Source organism: Malaya genurostris, chromosome 3 (genome assembly GCF_030247185.1).
Source record: "Malaya genurostris strain Urasoe2022 chromosome 3, Malgen_1.1, whole genome shotgun sequence".
Lineage (NCBI taxonomy): Eukaryota > Metazoa > Arthropoda > Insecta > Diptera > Culicidae > Malaya > Malaya genurostris.
This window is the reverse complement of record NC_080572.1, coordinates 84312673-84336403: the sequence shown is the minus strand read 5'-3', so window position 1 is coordinate 84336403 and position 23731 is coordinate 84312673. Positions and strand designations below refer to the sequence as shown.

Here is a 23731-nt window from a genome sequence, read left to right as displayed (position 1 = left end):
GATACGCTAAGAGATAGGACTCGAACCTGCGTTCTTATGCATTCCGTGCATACGCGCTACCATTTCGCCACTCTGAATCTTGTTTTAGTCACTCTAAAACGCCAGACAGACACAGTAGAACGTACATCGAATATGGTCTACATCCTGGCCGTCAGGATTATTATGTTCCTGCTTATCCTAACCCGATTCAAAAATGGGAAATGTATTTTTTACAAAAGTTTCTTCAAATCGTAGAAAATCAGAAATTAACACTGCATTGTTAGAAGAATAGTTTCGAAATTGGAGTGATAAGAAATTGATTGAACACTCTGAAAAATTTACAAAATGAAAAAAGCAAGTTACTTTACCAAGAATGATGAAAAAATTGGATACGAAAATTTTCGATAATTTTATCTTTAACCTGCTTTTGAAATAAACACATTGACAAAACGCAACGTAAAAGTAAGCAAAATAGTCCTGTGCACTTAACGCAAACACGAACCCATTTCGACATTGCGCTCTGGTGCAAATATCAGTGTATTGCAAGTAGCAATAGATTCAAGTTTGCTTAACGGATTATGCGGATCCGCGAGGTTGCATAAGCAGCACAAAATAATTTACCAATGCACTGATGAGCCTAAGACGAAACATGGAAGTTAGCATATTGACGGTAAAATGGTTCGTGCCTTTCGAAGGAGTTGCAGCTGAAATATTTTTAATGGTTTTTTTTTATAAATTTAAATTCAGGATGCAATTGAAAGGTGCACGGAAGTCAAATTGAATCACATTCCAATGGATGTAACTTCTTACCTATTGAGTATTTTCAATTAAAATTAGGAGTGTAGCTAGTTCAAATAGTTTTTCGCACGCACCTTAAAAATCCGGATGTGTCATGACATGTGTTTTTAATCGGTACGAACGTTGAACTGATGATGGGAAGGAAAAAAATGCTGATGTTGCAAGCGATTTGCAGCTGCGGCCTGAAACTTCAAATTCTCGTTACAATTTAGTCTATGAGCTCAATGTTCTACGAGAAAGAGTGGCTGAAAAAAATTCAACCATTTGTCAAAACACGTAAGTGTAGCGAAGCCTATTGATATTGCATTGGGGGATTCGAAATTCTGATTCAACAAACTTCGCAGACGATTCTCATCATACTTCATCATTGCTGACTTGTACGACCAGTGTCCTACGTATTGAACCGCCACCCCGGGACAGTTCAGATAAGCACAAAAACCAATTAACAACAAATTACAGATATCTGTAAACAATAAAACATCTACTGAGATTATTTTAGCTTCAACTCAACTCGATTTTCTATAAGCAGGATTTTCGCTTCAAGCATGCTAATGTCAGCGTTCGGTTCTGTTCATTACATTTGAATTTAAATCAAGATTATCACAATATTTTACCGAAATTAAGTGCCGTTCAAATTCCTAAGCAATGAAAAAATGTAACAAATATACATCAATCTATCTTCAACTTCCTGCTTCCTGCACGTTTCAAAGTGCAAACGGTTCACGCTTCCTGGTGTTTTTTTTTTTTGTTCATTATTAATCTGAGCTTAATATCTCTTCGCAACCCGTCAATGAACAAGACAGCCCAGAATAGAGTATTCTGAAGAGAGTCTACAAAAAGAACAGTCAACGGAAGAATCAAAAGAACACAACTAATCGGCCGACATTCCGCTGTCGGTTCGGTTTTCTTTTCCTGTGATAGGATTAATCGTCGAATAACAACTGCGCCAAAAAAAACGGAACGGAACGGAACGGTCCTATCCGAACTGGATCAATATCATGTCGGTCGGCATCGCAGGATTCGACTTATTGTTCTGGGAGCGGAAGGCAAACGGTATCCGTCACTAATTCAAAGGGCGCGTCGAGCAGCGAAGTTACGATTCGATGAAAAAGGTGAGGAATCATTTTCAGGATGAGTTTTCGATATCCAGAACTCAATTAAGAAGGCAGCCACAGCAAGCTGTGAAATGTAGAGCCTGTGTTTCGAGCCGTAATTGTCGTAGGATGAGAATCCGTTTTGCATTAATTGAAGTTTTGATTACATTTGATGCAGGTGAAATTATCGATTTTTCATCTGAGCAATCTAGTTGATCATGGAATTCCCATGAGTTCAAAAGAAGAACCGTAGAGACCTTACACAATTCTTCGAGCAAGTATGACAAGTGACATTTGCGGCATCTCACCATCAGAGAAAGGAAAAACATCAAACAACAAAAGTAGGTCTCTGAAGTGAACAACAACCTGGAACAGAAGGAGGCGGTTTCGTCAGCCTTGAAGCTGAGAAACGTCACAACGAAGGGATGAAAAATTGATCATCCTTGTTTAACTTTCACACGTTTCGGATGGTAACAAACGCAGGTACCGATAGAGCCCATTACGGTGGCAATAAAGGACACTTTTCCGAGTTCAGCTCGGACTTGAGGTCGGTTACGATTGAAGCAATTGTTCGGTTGGAGCTGCACTGGGTTCGTGTCTTCGAATTCCCTTTGCCAATGCCGAGCATCATTCTACGCCCATCACCCGAACAATAGACAACAATGGAATCAAATAACAATATTTTCGTTGCTGTTATCCTAGAATGTTGCTGTCAAAGAATGTTGTTGCGATAAAAAAAAACCCGATAAATTCAATGGTGGGTGGAAAATTGGTTGTCAGAGAAAAATAATAAATAATGCGTTTGTTTTGCGATAATGCTGATGCGTGTAGTGTTTTGTTGCGGCAGTACGGTAATCATGTAAAACATGCCGCCAGTTTGAGGACCTCTGAGAGTTGCTATAGTTCAGGGTAGCAATGATTTGAAAGAGGTGTATTGCAAGTCACTACAAAATACGGAATCCACAGACGAATCTTATTATGAACGGTTAGCACAAATTGTAACGCATTTTAGATTCGGACTTCATTCGTCTAATCAATTTATTTATTAATTGTAAAATAAACAAACACAATGCGGTCCGGATACTGAATTTCTAATGCTAAGTAAAACTGTTCGTTTCGATTGGGCTACGTGGAAGTTCGAAGTCGAATCCTGATGATACTCGATCAAATGATCTTTGTAAGCCAATACTGGCATCGTTTATTCCATTCGTTGTATCGAGCTCCATTGTAGTAGAGGGAAATTCCAAACTACTGAACAATATTCCAGAGTAGCACGAACAAGTAAACAGTATAAGGATTTCAAGCAATAAATGTCAGTGCTTAGATATTCGATATCTTACGAATCTCCAGCATCGAGAAGTTGGAGAAACCAGATCTTTTACACAAGTACACGGAGAACCCCCAGATCACAAAATTACTATATTGTAATTATTGTTTAACGCCCTGATTGTATCAACTAAAATGTTCTCGATTTAACTAACATATCTCAAGATTTTGCCACAACCTTTCAAGCAAACAAAATTGTTGTTTTCGAACGCTGTCAGTTCACTGAAAACGCAAAAAAACTCATACGTTTCAATTTGAAATATTTACATTACGTTTACATAAAACAATATTTAGGAATGTTTAAAAAGCCAGTATTCCGTGAACAATTTATGGTTGGAAAATAATTTATTTAATTTTTTACAAAAACTGTTCAAAAATTACAACGAGTAGAAAATTAACTTTTGCATACCATTCTGTCGAAAAACTAAATAATAAAAAACCTGTTTTAATCCACCTAGTGGTGTAATGATGCTTTTCTCATTTCACTTTTTCCTGTATATTACAGCATAAATTTCCCCGAAATACTACAGTTTGAAAAGTTCAGAAAATACTTTTGAAGATTTCTGTTTCATAATACTACTAAATTGATACACTACATTTGAATTTAAGTTGGTGAAAATCTATTCAATCATATGTGAGAAAGTGAAGTGAGTTCCATTTCATCATATTTGATTATTATTGCCGGTACTTCCGGAACCGAAAGCTGGATATCGGCATAGTGACATTCGGTTCATTCAACCATACACTAACATGAACTACAAATTTACGTTTTGAATGTGGGAAAAATGTGTACCGGTTAGCGGACTTGGATAAAATTCAGCAAATCATTTATGGGACTATCAATGGTTTCAGAGTTTCATGATCTGCAAACTAGAGAAAATCACTAGCCAATATAAAGAGGTAGCTTACAAACAAAGTATTCCTGAAATTAACGTTTTCATACTAAGCACCCTATCTCCGGAACCAGGGGTTTGATCCGAATAAAAATTGGGATATTCTTATGGCATCTTAAGAACTTCCATCTCCGAAAAAAGTGAGCGACATTATTTTCACATTTTTTTATGTGGAACACATTTTTATTTTCTATATAGGGGTGCTAATTAGAAACTCAAGGAAAAATACACGAAGAAATGTGGTCACGTTTCAAACACTTACATCTCAGTATATTATGTATCAATTATTACTATTATTTCATTATTTGATTGAAAATATTTCTAAGATTCGATTTGAATGTATCAAGCCACGTATTTTCAATTATAAATGACTGAAATTTTGATTAGTAGAGAGCAGTGTCCTATTTTGTCTGCTAAAAATCTCCGGCATATCGGATTTCCCTGCCATAGACGACGGTTTTGAAGGAGTAAGCGATAATATCAAAGGGAAAGCATCGCTTTGATTAGTCAATCGATGCAAAAGCGGAGCTGTTGGAAGCACGCGAATCTATAAATAGAAGCAAAATTATAGCGAACGTTTCTGTCTTACGCGTAGCATGCTAGAGGTTGTTGCTAGACAGCAAGGCAAAAAGTGTCATAAAACGATTAGAAGCTTTAATTGGTATGCTCTGATCTTGTGTTATGCAAGCTCGGATGAAATTCCATGTTATATCGTTTCGCCTGAGAAATTGACAACTACCCCAGGGTAAGTTTTGAGTGCCTAATATTAATTTTTATTTTATATTAGATGAACGCGATTCATAATGAGAAATAGTTTATCGCTTCAACCGAAATCGCAGAATGGTTGAGAAACTTAACGCTATAAAAATCACTGCTTGCATACAAAACTTGAACAGAAGCTTAACGAAGAGAAGCTATAATATCAAAATCAGTATCGCAAGTATGTACAAACATCTAATTGCATACATTTGGGATATTGATGTAATTTCGTCGGCTATCAAATGAATACAAATCAAGACAATGTTCGGTGTTGGTTCCTAATCATGATCAATCTAAGCAGACTCTCGTGCAATTGCGGATTCAAAAGTGTGACGATTGATTGAACTGTTTGATTGTAGATCATTAGAAATTTCGGTTGCCTTGTTCCACATCAATGGCTCGAACAACCCCATGGGGCTGATCTTTGTAGTTTTGTGCATTATTTTCACATCTTTCATGCATATCACCCTGTAATTCCGGAAGCGGAAGTCGGATTCAAATGAAATTCATGAGCTTTGTGTGTGACCGTGAGACCTTTTATTTGAATCTAAGTTTGTGAATATCGGTTCTGCCATCTCCGAGAAAGGTGGGTGAAAATATTTGTCACACACACACAGCCATTGCTCAGCTCGTCGAGCTAAGTCGATTGGTATATGACATTAGGCCCCTCGGGCCTAGGTTCAAATGTTGGTTTTTGCAGTGATTGTATAGCCTTTCTATATGAGAAAGGCAAAAACGATTACAATGAATATAAAGTAAATTAAATACCTTTTTGCGCATCGAAATTGGATCAGTATGATTTACCAGAGTTTGCACCGAATGGCCCGGGTTGGCGGCCCAATGCATAGGGTGCTGGTCTTACAATCCAGTTGGCGTATGTTTGAAGGGTTGATTTCCTGTGACATATGGTTAAAATATACTGTCATGAATCTTGTTTGAGATTGAAGCTCAACTAGCCTTTCGAAGTTATTAAAAACTTGGGGATTCAGTACCTCACATCTTGTTTGCAGTCGCGACGAAAGCTCCCAAAAACGATCCTTCAATGGAAGAACTCCCGCCAGAACTTCAAGACTCATTGTATGTGTCGAATGCATGCAGCCTAAAGCAATTCGCAAACAACGATACTGAATTCCAGGAAGAAAACGCTTCAAAGGATTCAGAATAAAATTCTGAAAATGATTTTGAAGCGTCCTCCCTGGTTTAGTAAAAATGAGTTACACAGACTCTCAAATATAGAACCATTAGATGTAATGTCACAAAATATTATAAGCAAATTCCGACAAAAATCGATGCAATCTTCAATTGAATCGATTCGCTCTCTGTATTAGTTAGTAAGTTAGTATATAAGTTCCTTTTCCCCATTACACAACACAAGTAGGTTTAGAATTTTCCCTACACAAAAATCTCAGAATTGCGGATGCAAATAATGTCCTCATGGTAATAACCAAATCATATATATATAATAGGGCTGAAAAGTCACCACTTGTGGCTGAACACCCAATTTAAATCTCAATAATTTAATTTTAACTCATATTCCAATAAATAGTTATTAAAAAAAACGATACTGAATTCGCTCCAGTTTGATAATATGAGAGTGTGCAGTGGAATGAAAGCAAACGCATCCATATTCCATCACTGAAAGTATCGTTGTCTGATACAATTTCATTAGATCTTACGGATGAGCACCCCACCAAGATTGTTATTGTTCGAAGAAAATTTACTCTTTGTTGGCATTTTGTTAGCAGATACCCAATGTGTCCTCCCCAAGTGCATTTGGGATCAAACCACACCCCGAGGTATTTGAAAGTCAAAACCTGTTGGATCATTCTTCCCATCATATGAAGCTGAAGCTGCGCTGGATCATGTTTTCTTGAAAAGACGGCCAGCTCTGTTTTCTCCGCAGAGAATTCGATACCCAAATGAACAGCCCAAACGAACAAGTTATCTAAGGTACAAAGGTATTCGCAGATGAACAGCTTTGGGGCCAGTAACTGAAACCACGCCATCATCTGTCAATTGTCTTAGTGTACATGGGGTTACTACCCGGGTAGAAGTGATTTGCAAACCAATACCAAATTCTGTTTTTAAAATCAAACATCTCAATGGTAGAAATTAACATTATTTAGTTTGAAATAAGAGTTAAAATATCAAAAATCATAACAAAGCCTGCATGAGAAAATAGCAACAAAATAAAAAATTCTGTCATTGTAATATCAAACCAAGAGCAAAATATTTATAGAAGATGAATTTGTTAATTATTTTATATTCTAGCATTGAGAATAGAGTAATATCTTAAGTATTTCTCTTATCTGATTCTGATGCAGTTTATTCAATGGTATTTTATTTGAAGATAGAACTACTGCATCAATTTACTTAATGAAATTGAAATAGCTCATCAATAACGAAATAAGATATTATAACTAATTCTGATGTTGAACAGATATTGTACAATGTTTTGATCCCTTGATAAAATATCACGAAAATATCAAGTATCGCTATGACAACAAAGAAACATCAAGCCAAGATATGATGGTAAAATTTGTTATTATTTTGACCTTTGTTTGCTATTTACACCTACCCGGGTAGACAGTTGTCAATGTCATTCACGTAAAAATTATAGACGAGCGGACCGAGGCATGAGCCTTGCGGGAGACCCATGTAGCCAATTCTGAATGTTGCCAAATCGCCATGTGAAAAATACATGCATTTCTATGACAAAATGTTGTGCAAATAATTATTTATAATCGCTGGAAGTCCATGTTGATGGAGCTTGTCTGAAAGAATATCAATGGAATCTGAATCAAATGATCCTTTAATGTCTAAAAATACAGATGCCATTTGTTGGTTTTACAAACCAGTTGTCGTATGTTCGAGCCCCGACCTGGAAAGATTCGTAGTGTCAGTAGGATCGCCAGCCACTAGCCATGCAATGGTTCTGTACACTCTGAATCGGCTGCGAAGTCTGTTGAAACAGAAGGTCAAATTCCTCTACAGGAATGTAATATCAAGGCTTTGCTTTGTTGTTTTTGAGCGAAGGCAATTTGGATGTCAGACGAAAGTAATGCAAGGCAATCATTCGTCCCTTTATTTCTACGGAAGCCAAACTGAGTATCTGACAACAAACCGTTCGTCTCGACCCAAGTGTAGAATAATTTTTTCGAACAATTTTCTGATGCAGGACAACATTGCAATGGGTTTATATGAGTTGTGATTGGAAGCTGGTTTCCTCAGCTTTTGAATGGAGGTAAGTCCAGTCAGGTGAAACAATATTTTGCTCAAGAAACTTGTTGAACAATTCCAACAAACGTCTTTTTGCAAGGTCTGGCAGATTCTTCACCAAGTTGGATTTAATTCTGTCCAACCCTGGAGCGTTATTGTTACAAGACAAGAGTGCTATAGAAAATTCCATCATTGAAAATGGGTTATTAATAAAACCATTATTTGGAGGAGATTCCCGTATAATGCTCTGCGTAGGAACAGAATCTGGGCAAACTTTCCTAGCAAAGTCAAATATCCATCGGTTCGAGTATTCATCACTCTCATTGCCCACGTTACGATTCCTCATTCGTCTGGCCGTGTTCCAAAGAGTGCTCATTGAGGTATCTCTTGACAAACCTTCGACAAAATGTCTCCAATAGCTACATTTTTTGGCTCGAAGTATGCTCTTGTACTTGGTTTCTAAAACCATAAGTTTTTCAAAATTCTGAGGAGTTCCTCCTCCCCGTTTTAGAAACGTCTTGCAAGCATTTTGTTTTGCGAGTTTAGCCTCTGAGCACTCTTTGTCCCACCAGGGGTTGGGAGGCCTTCTGTTAGTCGTTGGCCCAGGAAAGCGTTTAGTTTGGGATTGTTCTGCTGCCTCCAGAATCGAACAAATGAGGAAGTCATATTCTTCAAGTGGAGGGAGCTCTTCCATTGAATTCAAAATACTAGAGATACTACTTTGGTATTTAATCCAGTCGATATTTTTTGTCAAATCATATGGAATACTAGCGGAAGTAGCAATGCAATTGCTACTGCTAATTGAGATGATGATTGGTAAATGATCGCTACCGTGTAAATCAGGCAGTATTTTCCAGGTGCAATCTAGTCGAATTGATGTTGAGCAAAGAGATAGATCTAATGCACTTGGGCGTGCCGGAGGTCTTGGGATCCGTGTCATGCTACCCATATTTAATACCGTCATGCTAAAATTGTCACAAATGTTTTGTATTAAAGATGATCTGCTATCATTGTAAACGGAACCCCACATAATTCCGTGCGAATTGAAATCTCCCAAAATCAAATGTGGAGCAGGAAGGGTTTCGACAATTTCATTAAGCTTTCGCTGTCCAACTTGAGCTCTTGGAGGAATATTGACAAGCAACCACTTCTATGCTAGAAGTCGAAGAAATATTTAATCTATAAAAGGAATAACATTTCTTAATTCCCAAAAGCACTCCACCATACGGAGAGTCTCTATCGAGACGTATAATGTTAAAGTCATTAAAATTTAAAGCTATGTTTGAAGTAAGCCATGTTTCGCTCAAAGCAAATACATCACATTTTTGACTATGCAATAAAACTGTAAATGAATCAAGTTTTGGAATGATGCTTCAACAATTCCACTACATGACAGTGATTGAATCATTTGCGGCGGATGATAAATTATCCATCAAATGATACAAACCCTGACACAATTGACTTCAAAAAAGATCTAGCTATTGAGAGGAATGCCATTATGATCATTTCTTTGTTTCTCATTTTTTTCGTGTACGGTGTTTCCAAAATAAACCTTTTCGTGAATTTATATGGACAATATTCGATGGATCATTGCTAACGAAAGAACCATATCGAACAGTATTCCTACTAGTATATATAATAAAATCATATCAATGAATTCGCTTTCAATTAGAACTTCCTGAACTACACGTAATTTCGTTTAATCGTTTAATTCCGTGTGGAAGGCCGAACTCCGAATGTATGAAACGTACGGCTGCCGTCATTCGCGCGCAATCTGCGATTATTTCCCAAATGACCCGTGTTTTGTGCTCCGGTCGGCACATTCTCCCGGTCGATGTGTGCGCCCGAAACCCGGAGGGTACCCGGGGCCGCAACCGTAAAGAACCCTTGTAAGCCGGGTCGTTTGGGTTGAAGTTAGAGTTCTTGTTTAATAACAGCCTTTCATTGTGAACGTTATTGGTGCTCAACTGGCTGACCGATCCAAATCGGACCGGGTTCCGAATGGCGACCGTTTAGTGCGTTTGCGGTACGAACTAAATTGAGTGAGCCCGGTGAGCCCTCGGGCAAGGAAAATTGGAAACAAAACAGAGAGACCTCAGTCGGAACCTTTTGATGCTGTTATGGGATGCCCCTTGCCCGTACGTTCGGACGAACAGCTTAGTATTGCTATATTTGAGAATGAACGGCACCCGTCGCTGTCGCTTCGGTAGAATCTGGGTCTTCTGCCGGTGGGAGAAGACTCTTGTAATATACCGGTGAGAAGTTGAACTGCGGCAACGGTAGGTTGGATGGAGCGGTGATTGAATGATGACACCGTGAGCATCCGAGTTTTCCCACATGAACGCCGTGCAGTCTGGGTGAGATTTTATCCTACGTTTTGTCCTGGTCCGTCAACGGCGGCCGATTCAGGAAATGTGATGATGGGTTTGTTCGACGAACCGCGTTGAATATAAAGCGACAAAGCTAGAGGGAACATTTGCAGTTGGCATTGAGTTTTAGCTCGTTTGCCCGACAATTCCAAACGGAGTCGCTACTTTCAAACTACTTCAACTTGAATGGCTCTCGAGATTGGAAATTGGAAATGTGATAATACATTGCGATGCTTCCCAGATGGAAACGATTTTGAGGTTTCGATCAGACGCACAGTGGTCCCAAACTAGAAAAAGACGGTCAAAAGTTTGTACTGACTTTCACTGATTTTTAAGAGCTAACGTGTGTTCGAAGAAGTTTCACAAGAACATTTGAACATTTGAAGTATTTTTGCTGAAGATTTAAATAATGTAAAGAAATTATTTTCTGAGATATATTCACTTTATTTTAAAAGCAGTTATTTTGGTTTTATCTAAGTAGAATCTACCTTTATTACCTAAGTACCTACTACAAAGTGCGCGTAAACACGTATAAACAAGCTCATGCTTGCACGTGTAACTTAAGCAAATTATTGTGATTTTTATTTTGTTTACTTTCTGGCAAATAACAATATTAGAAAAAATCTAAGTGGAACTCGATGCAAATTTTGTATGCCTTTTCAAAGTTAGTTTTATATGTTGAAAGTCCGAAAAATTATCAAAGTTCAACGCATATTTAAAAAATGGAAAAATGTTTTCCAAACAAAGTATGAAAAAGTATTGTAAAAGTACAAACTTTTACGAAGAGATTACATTTTAAACGTGTAAATAAATTGAGTTATCGCGAAGCAACACGTTTTTTATGACGATATGCTGATCGTGCGACGCTCACTTAGAGATGTGCGAAGCAGTTCATACCGGTGAGCAGCTCCGAACCGATCAGGTGAAGGTTTGTTTTGAGCGCCGTTTTCTTTACTCCGTTTTTCTTTCATATGCATGATCGAAATCTATGATACACAAAGAACAATGCTATGCGAACTAACTTGTCTGCGAATTATTATTATGTCTCACTTGAGAATATCTGCAAAAGTGAATGTACCTTAGCCTACTGAGTGAGAGATCAGATTTCCTATTGGCAATGGCTCATTCAATCACAATTGGAAGAACGAACAAAAGCTCATGCACACATTTCTTCTCATTTATAACTCGCTCTTCAAGAGCCAAAGACCCGTTCAGCTCGTAGCTTGTTTCCACCTTACCAGCAGGGATGCCAAGTCATTTTTTCAAAAATCTGTGATCAAGCCAAAAATCTGACTGTGCAAAATCTGTGCACGTTTCCCCGTTTCCATAATAGCTGATCGGGATCATTTTAGTAAGCAAAAAAAAGGTCTCACTATTTCCTACCGCTCTGTAATTTTTGGTGCTAAACTGTAATGAATTTCAAAAATCTGTGATCGATTTCAGAGTATGTGTAAATTAGTGACCATTTTTAGAAATCTGTGAAAATCTGTGCCATTTTTTAAAATCTGTGCAAAAGGTTGAAAATCTGTGAAACACAGATTCAGCTGTGAACCTGGCATCTCTGCTCACCAGTGCGGTTAACTGGTGAGCTGCGGTTATTTTAGAAAGAGCTGTGAGCTATCAGCTCACTTTAAAGATTCGATTCACTGGAATAGCTCAGGAGCGAATTTCCCATCTCTACGCTCACTGCAAAAGTCAGTTACAGAAATAGCAGACGCGTGACGCCCTCCGTTTCTTAACCATTTAGCATGGCCATAGTGAAAATGAGTCGCACGAATAGTACTCAGGATATTCTCATTGGAAAATAAATTCGATTAGGAATATATTTTCCTATAAGTATTGTAAAAGTTTGCTGCAAGAAGTTGCATATTTCGCTTCGGCACAAGGTTTCCTAGGTAAAAATAGGTAAAATGATGTATAACTTTTCCAGAAAACTTATGCATTACCTTCTACAAAATTATGTGATTTTCTATTTTCTACAATTATTTCAAACAAAGTATGTATAAAAAATAACTTGAAACAAGTTATGATTAGAAAACTAGTTTTAAAGTGGTTTTCATAATTCAATAACTAAAACTAACTTGGAAAAGGAAAAGAAAAGAAAGCTCCATCGAGTTCCACTTAGATTTTTTTTATAGTATTGGGCATATCTTTTCCTATAAATTTTGTAAAAATCAGCTGCATAAAGTTGCTTATTTCGCTTCGGTGTAAGGTTTTATCATAGGTAAAAAAAAATAAAATGTTGTATAACTTTGCCAGGAAACAACAAACCTATGCACTACCCTCAACAAAAATATGGGATTTTTTATTTTCTTCAATTATTCCAAACAAAGTATGCATAAAAAAACTCGAAACAAATTATGAATAAAAAACTGATTTTAAGAAGGGTTGCAATAAAAATGCTTAGTATATCCGAAATGGTGCGACCTAGACTTTTGGTATTTTGACAAAGTAAATTAACTTTCTAAAACTTTGTAGAAGAAAAAGATTTTCTATCTCTTCAAAAAAAAATTATGATTATATTTTTTGTCAAAGTAGGCCATGAACAATTACGGATAGAATCAAATTTCGTGGTATATATTTGTAAATAATTTCTTAAAAGCAACTATATGCATTAAAAGAACGGTTTGGCAGCTACTGATTTATGTCCACGTTTTGCCTTTCTCATATAGAAAGGCTACGCAATCACTGTGAAAACCGACTTTTTAAACGAGGCCCGGAGAGCCGAATGTCATATACCATTCGACTCAGCTCGACGAACTGAGCAAATGTCTGTGTGTGTGTCCATCCGCGTGTGTGTGTATGTGTATGTATGTAACAAAAATATGCCCTCACTTTTTTCGGAGATAGCTCAACAGATTTTCAAAAACTAGGATTCAAATGAAAGGTCTCATGGTCTCAAAGCCTGCTATTGAATTTCACCCCGATCCGACTTCCGGTTCCGGAGAAATACTATGATATGTACAAAAATTGGAAAAAATATGCACTCGCTTTTTACAGAGATGGCTGAACCGATTATAGAAAACTAAGATTCAAATAAAAGGTCTTATAGTCCCATAGCCTGCTATTGAATTTCATTTGGATCTGACTTGCGGTTCCGGAGTTACAGAGTAATATGTGAAAAAATTGGGGAAAAAGTGTGCATTCAATTTTCTCTGAAACTTCTCAACCGATTTTCACAAACTAAGATTCAAATGAAAGGTTTTATAGTTTTCTAATAAATGTCTAGAACATTTTTACCAGATCTGACTTCCGGTTCCGGAACTAAAGCGTGATGAGTGGAAAATTACAAATTTCATTAGTATTTTTTCACGTACGATGGTCAAAAACAGGTACAAATCCCATAGAACTATCTGTTAAATCCTTCTAATTTGCAGAGCTTGTTAGTTTGTGGGCATAAAAGAATAATTCGGCACTACTGGTCCGCCCTTTTCCTGTTCCGGAAGCACCGAAAGTGGTGCAGAAAAACTAAAAAAATAGAACTCACTTCGATTTCTCTGCGATGCTTGAACCGATTCTCACATATCTTAGTTTGAATTAAAGCTCATAGTATCTTTAAAGCTACTGTTAAATTTTATCCGGATCCGACTTCCGGTCCCGCAGTTACAGGGCGATGAGTGTCAAAGTTTTCAAATCGTCATATATGTAGAGCGACAATACGTACCAAACCGAAAGAAGATGAAAACATAAAACAAACGATGCGTGCTTTGTTTTATTTCGTACATGCTATGAAGAAACCGAAACGGTTACGGATGTCTGCTGCTAGTGTGTAATATTGGAAAAAGACGGTGCTTGATAAAAATTATAGCAATTTGATGATCAGTACGACCGAAAAAATAAACGAATGTCAATGAATTCAAATTTATTTGAAAAAAATATAAAATTTTCACATCCGGTAGTGCAGTAATACCGTGCCGGTGGTGTAATGGTGTCAATAATAATAATAAAAGTAATAATCCTACTACATGTTTTATGCTGCTGATTCATGCTGTTTAGCTTGACTTACATACATATGCAGAAGTACTAGAAACGCAGGTTCGCTTCGTTTGTTAGATTTCGTTTAAATGATTTAATCCAAATAGAGCATGAAACAGTAAGTCTAGGTTTAACTAGGTTTAAAACTGTTCCAATTTTTTGGTCATATTCGTTGCTGGCAATCAAACCAACTTCGGCTATATCGGTTATCTGAATCCGGTTTCGGAAGAATTGGAAATAGTGATTAAAAACTGCAAAAGGGTCTCTCTCAATTTCCTTCAAGATGGCCAAATCGATTTTCACAAATTTATAGGTTCAAAGGAAAAGTCTTACAGTTTCATACGGAATTCCTAAGTTTGTTGTGGATACTACTTCCGGTTCCGGAGCTACAGGGTAAACAGGATTTGTAGGGTTTGTTAGATTAAGTCCGAACAAACTTTCCTATTTCTATTCAATGAACAGTTGTTTTTGCGAATTCCACAGTAATATTTTTGATGTTATGAGTAATATGAGAAAGGCATCATTACACCACTAGGTGGATTAAAACAGCTTTTTATTGATTCGAACCGCTGTGAGACGGGTGGTTTATTCAGTTCAGTAACTGTGCGCAAACATTACATGGCTTTATGCATGGTTTCTCGAAAACACATATCCTTGGTGTCATATATGTATTATTTCGATGTACCAAACAGAACGTGTTAAAAATTCTTGTTACTTCAAGAAACTATACAAAACACTATTTTAATCCGCCTATTGGCGAAGCCTTGGTAAGAGTTATTTATTGAAGAAAATTACAGTCTAATAGTTTTTACGCTTCGTCTTTGACACATCAGTGCAAAGCAGTTCAAATTAAACTGCTAAGCAGACGTAAAGTTTCTGATAAAGAAGTGACTAACTCAAAATCCAAAATATCAGAAACTGCGACCGGACACCCTATGGCGTAGAACCGGACACATTTTGGAAATTGAAGAATACCCATTAGACCTATGTTTTACTCAATTTATCTGTACGGTTGTGTAGTTTCAACCTTCAGCTTCCATTCCCAATTTCTGACTTAGAAAAACATGCATTAGTTGTTGTACCAAATCGCGATGAAATGACACACCCAAAATCCTATATTTATGAACTGCGAGGCTAAACCGAACGATAAAATTTCACACAAAAATTAAGATCAAATACTGTAGGGCGCCAAATTTTAAGATAATCTAATAAGCGCAAAAGAAATGAAGGGTTCTTAGTGTCAGTAGGATCCATAGTACTAGCCATGCAATGATTCTGTACACTAAGAATCGGCTGCGAAGTCTGTTGAAACAGAAAGGCCAAATTCCACAAAAGGAATGTAAAGCCAAGACTTTGCTACAAGAAAGGAAACCGTGTTCGAATGGATTGTCTGTTGGTGTTTCAACTAGAGATGGCCAATTCGTTTGCGAAGGGTTCAAAAGAACTAGTTCTTGTGAAATAATGAATGAGCAATAGCTCTTTTTTCGAGAACGGTAGTTGCTCAGTTCAAAGTAATGGGACCTTTTTTGTCTTTCTCGTTTAGAAAGGCTATGCAATCACTGTGAAAACCGACTTTTGAATGGAGGCCCGGAGAGCCGAGTGTCATATATCATACGACTCCATTCGTCGAAATGTCTGTGTGTATGTATGTATGTATGTATGTGACAAATAATGTCACTGGATTTTCTCAAAGATGGCGTGACCGATTTCCACAAAACTTGGATTCAAACGAAAGGTCTTATGGTTGCAAAGATCGCTATTGAGTCTTATCCCGATATGTGCAACCTTATAAGAAAATGCGTACTGAATTTGCTCGGAAATTTCTTAACCGATTTTTACAAGCGGAGATGCAAATAAAAGGTCATGAAATTCTTTAAAATGTCTCCCAAAAGTTGATCCAGGTCTGACTTCCGGTTTCGGTATTACAGGGCGATTAGTGAAGTTGTTTCTAGCGGGATGGTGAAACGAGGTGCAAATTTATATAAAACTTACTAGTAAATTCATCTAGTTGACAGACCTTGTTAGTTAGTGGATACATAAATCTACTTTGGGACTACTAATTCCCGGTTTCTGCTTCCGAAGGCTCTGATAATAATGAAGAAAAGCTACAAAAAACGGAACTCATTTCGGTTTCTCAGCAACGGTTAAACCGATTTTCACAAATCATGATTCAAATCAAAGCACTCTTAAAAAAATTAAAGCTGTCTTATCTTAAAAGATACTGTGCAATTTCATCCAGATTCCGAAATTATAAGTCGATGAGTGTCAAAACTTTCAAACTGTCATACAAAATGATGCAAATCTGGTACGCATCGGTACGTGCTGGTACGGACGAAGAAAACACCGCCGCCTAGCAGGGTACGTGCAGGGTTGCCACAGTTAAATCTCATTAACATAACATAAGTGTCTACAAATTGAAAAGGTTATGGTAGTTTATACCCAAAGAAAGTCATAGAAGAAAAGAATCGTTGAACTTTTTTCACTTGAAACAAGTTTAAAGTGGTACCTTGAATGCGATGCAGCTGCTGCAGAATATTGCTACTGGTTCGGTACAAAAGCCTCTTATGAGACCTGGATTCTGAATTTTTTTTTTTTTTATTAAGTTTATTAAGGACCTTTTAACTATTGTCTTTCGGGTCCATTCTGAATTTTAATTCTGGAGCTGAAAATTGTGTAACAGAATTCGGGCACTGCATAATGGAACTGGATTTGGATTCTACAACTGATGTCTCAACAGGAACTCTGGAATTCTGGAACTTGAACTAAATTCTGGAAATGAATAAGTGGTAGTGCAAGGAAACTGGAACCAAATTATTTTTCACTTGCAATTTTCAGCAAAATGGAAAAGGTTTCGTTCGAAGCTTCTTCTTTTAATGAATTACCATTCTAAGCAGAAACGACTGATTTGTTTCATTTCAACTATATGATAGTGTTATCTGATCCAATCCGGAAAAAAATGATGGGACTTTTTACGCACACATGATTGACATTACCTATACGTTTGCAAGCTGTCTTTGCCGTTTGAAACTTCACCGTTCGTCAAGATTTGTTTAGCGCTGTCATTATCGAAATATTCATACGTGTCGGACATCAAAACGTTCCGTTAAACGTATTCTGTAAATGACTTCCAAACAATCAAAAGTTCCACAATTGCTGAAAAACAAAGAAGTATTATTTAAAATCTTAAACTTGCCGAACAGTTGTCGATTCCCTCCCAAGCATCAATCCGATTTCGATATGTACTAATTACCCGAAGCATCGCAGTAGCCTGTTCGAAGCACCCACTAATCATCGTCGCTTCCGCGTAGCCGTTTTTCTTTTATCAGAATAACCTATCAGAAAAAGTGACACTAGAAGCCGATACACCGCATGTCTTCCACACAAGCAACTCTAAAAATCAAAGCCACCCGCCAACCAAGAACGAGCGGTGTGACAACAATTAGAAGGTTGTCGTACAACATTATTTTGCCCCTTTCCTGATGGGTGGGTTCGTATGCCACGTCGTACAAAACGGGACGACAACAACAACGAAAAAAATACTCGGGACCTCCGGGCCTATTCTGTGGGATTTGTGAGACGTTCCTTTCTCCCTTTCTATACCGGCATAGTTTTCTTAGATAGAAGAAAAAAAGTCAATGAATCAAAGCAAGTTTATCTTTGAAGCTATGCCGCTTCGGTGACAAGTTCTGGGCTGCCGTTTTACGGTTTTGTTTGTGGCGGCGGCGTTGGCGGTGAGTTTGAAATGTGAAACCTGTAAAAGGGCTTTGTACCTTTGGAAGATTAATGGGCAAGATTTCTTTCGGGGTGCGTGTATGGAAATTTAATTAAGTAGATCAAGTGGCGTGGGTGTAAAACGTCAAAATATGACACGTTTCTGCGATGGGGTAGGTCTCAGTCTGGGCTAACAAGAGAAAACTTTGTGGCAAATTTTGCAACTCTTTAGCAATATTGATTTTCTGTCTGAATGAATTGTCCAGCTCGTAAATTTCCCACGATTGCAACGATAAAGTCGAAACGATTTTCCGACAGTTACTCTTCACAGCAACGGTTCCCGTATCTTCATTAGCTCACAGACAATAAAACTGTTCTGCCTTGTTCTCGAAACGTTAAATTTTATTCCGTATTACAACCTTCGTCCTCGAACTCGAACGTAAAGATTCGCAAACCGGCTTCCCACCAACGAATTAGCAATTTGTGTCAAACAAATCGTAAATTGCGGTAATGCGCAGTGGAGTTTAGCCGGCTTATGGTTTCCATGTTTTGTTTTCTACTTCCGGAGCATCCACCAGCACCGAAAAAAAGCAGTTTTACGATTCTGTTGTCATAAGGATTCGGACAAATCCGTTTGCCATTCGATTGAGACGGGCAGCGAAAGCCGTTCTGACGTTTATGGATGTATTTGTCGATAAGATTTTGTAAATTCTGGGAAAGCTAAATTTTGTTTTTGAAAGATGTAAAAAGTCTTGATCGCTTAAGGCGAAGGATGAAAAATTCACTGTTTGAGATTATCACGATAGAAAGAGGGGCAAAACTTCTAATAAGAGCTGTGCTTGATGGCTTCTGCACTATGCAATCTACAAGATTGTATGCAAGTGTAGTTCACGGTTGCATAACTGATGGCGAATATCCGTTTTGGTTGCTGACATTGCAATATTCGAAGAAATTTATTTCCTTAGCAATCGATCAACTGATCGAGATTTGTAGCAATAAAAAAATTGCTTCTAAGCTTCCTTCAGTCACCGGAAATGAATTGACTTTCACTATCGTCTTACTGAGCACTTTCGATTCGTCGAAGCTTTCTGCATTATTTGCTGGTAATCAAGCGTGAAATTAAAGTTTAACTGACGGCCTTATGGTCCGAAGCAACGAAATTTTAAACCAATTTGACGCTAAATTAAAAACAATTAAACTAGACCACCAGATGTTTAACATTTCGAGCGCTTGATTTTAAGTTTTTTTTTGTCAAACCGTTTTCTCATTCACTCTGTTTTCGTCTTCTTACAGGTCGCGGATCCGACTCGAGTGACACCGAGTCCGAGCCAGGCATCCTACTGAAGCGCAAACAGCGCCGATCTCGAACGACCTTCACCGGCGAACAGCTGGAAGCACTGGAGAAGGCATTTCAACGGACGCAGTACCCGGATGTGTATACCCGGGAGGAGCTGGCCTCCAACACGAACCTAACCGAGGCCCGGATTCAGGTTTGGTTTAGCAATCGGCGCGCACGGCTGAGAAAACACGCCGGTTCGCAGATGTCCACCCCCTTGAGTTCCCTCGGTTCGCTACCGATGGGTCAGTATCATCCGGGCGTTCCAACGCAGGAATCATACCAGATGGCCGCAGCAGCAAATTACGACTTCGTTAGCCAGAATCCAGCCTCTTTCGCGGGTGGTTTCCAGCATGGACACTTTGGTGGACAAAACTTCGGGCCGAATGCAATGAGTTTCCATCAAAATAGTCAAGGTAAGCGAATCGATTTTGTGTTGTTTAGCTGCCATCACTGAATTCCATTTGTTTCAGATTTTATCCCCCACGAGTACACTAAGATGATGAACGAGGAGTACATTAAACCGGCACACGAGAACTCATCCTCGGTTAAGATGAGTCCATCGGCTGCCCACGCTGGCAGCACAGCTCTGGGAGATAGCTATGCGGCCAAGTTAGCTACTGCTGCGGCCAGTATTGGACAGCAAGAGACCTCCTGGAGTCAATCCTATCCGCCCCATCCGGGACAAGGTTATGGACCGAATCTGGTCAGCGGTTGTCCACCATCGGCACCGTCGGCCGTTCCGGCAGCGGAATACCACCAGATGCAGCAAGCGTACAGCAACAATAGCCTGGCAGCGGCCAAGTACTGGTCATGAGTAACTTGTTGCTACAGACAGTGATATGTTCAGTTGACGGTTGACCAATCCTTACGGAAGTTTCCTATTTTTGTTTTAGTGAAATTCATCATTGCTTCAGCCAAAGTTTTTGCATCTGCTCCCCATGGTTCAGGAAATTCTTCGGATGAAGTTTATTCCTAGGTGACAGAAAATGCAGTTACAGTATCCGAGTTTTTGGGCCACAGTTCACACGTTGATTGACGATTTGATTGAGCGCTGAACAAATAATGCCGTTAGCTGCACGAATTTTTCTCACAGAGTCATTTCAAAGATTCCAAATTCTCGGAAGATTAAACTTTTAATTTATTGCGAATGTTAGTACAATTCTGACACGGTGCTCCGTATAGAGTTCAAGGCTGATTTTTCAGAAGGCCGTAAGAACAAGTGACAGTTTTTCTTTGTTTAGGTATTTTCTCTTCTATTAATTACCAAGCGGTTTCCACGTTTATCACTCATAAAATAATACCCGAATCTTTCGACTATCGAACAGAATTGTGAAACTCAAAAAATCTTTTATAATCACATCACAATAATAAAAAAAGAAAGTAAACAAAGAGAAACTGTCATTTGAAGACGAACATTGGAAAAGGTCCCGAGTGCAACTGTGGAGTAATACTCTTTCGAGTATTACGGTCCAATCAGCAATCCTTCCATCTAACATTTCACACAGGAAGAGAGCATAAACCATCAACACTGTTTGAATTTGTTCTAAACTACTGGAATTTGACGTGATAATTGAAAGAGAAAGTAAATCAAGAGAAACTGGCATTTGCACTTGGGACCTTGGGACCATTTGAGCCAATTTGTTCTGGGACCTTTTCTAATGTTCATCGAGACTTGCTCTTACGGCCGTCTGAAATATCAACCGAGAGTTTTCATTACGACCTACACGCTCTTTGAACATAACTCATGGTTTGAGTTGCGATTACTCAAATTCATAAACTGGAACAATATGTCAAAATTTGAGTATGGATTTGAGTAAAATAAACTCGTTGCCATGAGTTCTCTCGCATTTATTCATACATTAGAGTAAGCGTTGAGTTTTTAAACATTTGAGTGAAATAAAAATACTTCTTGCAGTTCAGTGCGTTTTCATTCTCGGAATATTCTTATCGAAATAAAGAATGCAAGAATACGTCGTTTTCCATTGCCGTTTCTAGATCCTGTTTTGAAAACATGAATCAGCGTCAATCATAGATGTTTTGTGGTTTCAATTGTGTTTAGTGAAAAGCGCAACATAAGAATATCAAAATAATTCAATTTTGACTCCAAACCGTTCAAAAAGAAACGGTTTTGATCACTATTTTGCGCATTCAAAAGAAAAAAGAATAACTTTGTATATGAAAATTAACGAAGAAAAATTTCTTCATTTTGAGAGCAAGGAACTCAAATTTTGAACAAAATATTTTTTTCTTATTTTGAGTAAAAATTACTCAAGTTTCGACAATTTCGTCCCTTAACGCAAAAATGAGTAGATAGGTGGTAACTCAAGTTTAGAGTACGTGCACTTTTTATGAATTTGAGTGATGTGTCACTCAATTTTGAGTTATGTTCAATGAGGGTGTACACGCTCTTTGAACATAACTCATGGTTTGAGTTTCCATTACTCAAATTCATAAACGGGAACAATATGTGAGTTTTCTCGCATATATTCATACATTAGAGTAAACGATGAGTTTTCAAACATTTGATTGAAATAAATACTTCTTGCAGTTCAGTGCGTTTTTGTTTTCGGAATATTCCTATCGAACTTCAGAATCCAAGAATACGTCGCTTTTCATTGCCTTTTCTAGACCCGGTTTTTAAAACCATGAATCATCAATCATAGATGTTTTCAACATAAATTTTGTGGTTTCAATTATGCTAATGATATCAAAATCGTTCAATTTTGACTCCAAATCGGTGAAAAGAAACGTATTGAATAACTTTCTTCCGCTTCCCATTTAATAGAAAAAAGAATGACTTTGTGTATAAACATTAACGAAGAAGAATAACTTTATTTTGAGTGAAAGCAAATCAAATTTAGAGTTAAACTCACTCGAATAGTGGAATTAATATTTTTTTCTTATTTTGGGTAAAAAATACTTAAATTTTGACAGCTTTCTCCCTTAACTCCAAAAAGAAGTAGATGGGTGATAACTCAAGTTTAGAGTACGTGCACTTTTTATGGATTTGAGTGGTGTGTCACTCAATTTTGAGTTATGTTCAATGTAGGTTTTGTGGAAGCGACAGATTCTCATTGTTCACTTTCTCTTTCAGTTATTACGGAATAGTCCGATAATTTCTTCAGTGCAGGTTAAAAGATGATTGTTTTAGTTATTAATAATAACTTGCAAATGGTGTGAGTGAGAGAGAGAGAAAGATTGGTTAGAGCACTGTAATATAAGAAAGATAAAGTAAACAAATATCTTAATGATCATAATGAAAGTTCTATACAGAATTACGTTGACTTTTCCACGCGTTTCTTTTTTTTCAAATAACGCAAAATAATTGCTTAAAAGCTGTTTTCGTATAGAGAAAAAAACTTGCTCGAAGGCAGTAAATTTTTGGGGATGGATTTGAGTGAAACGCGTCTGGTTGAGAAACAGTACCGAATTCGTTCAGTACACTGTCAAACATCGGGCAGCAGTGTTTTTTTTCACAAGATTCGTTTAATTGAACCATTTCACGCACAACCTGAATCCAGAATAATTTCTGAATTTCAGGAAATCTCTAAAATCTACTTTGGCGAACTTTGGCTGGTTCACTGATAAAATTATTTAATAATATGTATTCATTCTATATATGTACAACTTCCTATTTTGCAATAGTGTAATAGTATATCTAAGAAGCTCCAAATTTAAGTTAACTTGCGGTAAGACTCTTCAACGGAAACAGTTTATGTAGTAAGACAAGACATAGGATATCAGTTAATGTAATAACATATTTATTTGTTTTCGTAACTGGCAAGCGCAACACTCCCACGGCTAGTAGTTATTCACCAAACCCAGCGTAGTGATTTTCAAAACCATTGATACCAAGCCCAATAAAAAAAACGCCTTAATTGCACTATTCGTGAGCCCATCTGATTTGCCATCCGAAACGACCACATTTTGCTGCGATACATTAGTGAATTAAAACCCGTTCTCCGAGCACCGTTACGGACTCCAACCTTGGGTTGCAAACCAATGTTATATCATTTCAAATAAAATGGTACATGAAGAAACTTAGTAGTGAGTCAGGGGAATTCCGTTCAATCCCATAAAGGTCGTGAGCTGAACGATTTATTGGATGTTAAGGCTGAATCTGTTCGGACTATCGTTTTCAATTGATCGAATTAGAAACAATTTCGGAAAATACAGTCCAGTGCAAGTACAAATGCAGAGCAAAGGTAAAGAATATTCTTTCTCCGGTAATCTAGATTGAAATATCGTTGCGGTATTAGCGAGTTCGTC

At 37.7% G+C, this 23731-nt stretch overlaps 1 protein-coding gene across 2 annotated transcripts in view; it reads left to right on the top strand.

The window, feature by feature from the left end:
* The window catches only part of LOC131436881 (protein gooseberry-neuro-like), a 110995-nt gene extending 87713 nt beyond the window's left edge, over positions 1-23282 (top strand). For both annotated transcript variants that reach the window (XM_058605850.1, XM_058605848.1), the window contains 2 exons: positions 19417-19875; positions 19933-23282. In XM_058605850.1, the coding sequence (XP_058461833.1) occupies positions 19417-19875; positions 19933-20276 (803 nt within the window). In that variant the 3' untranslated portion in view covers positions 20277-23282. The remainder of the gene's footprint in view (positions 1-19416; positions 19876-19932) is intronic.
* The last annotated feature ends 449 nt before the right edge of the window (positions 23283-23731 follow it).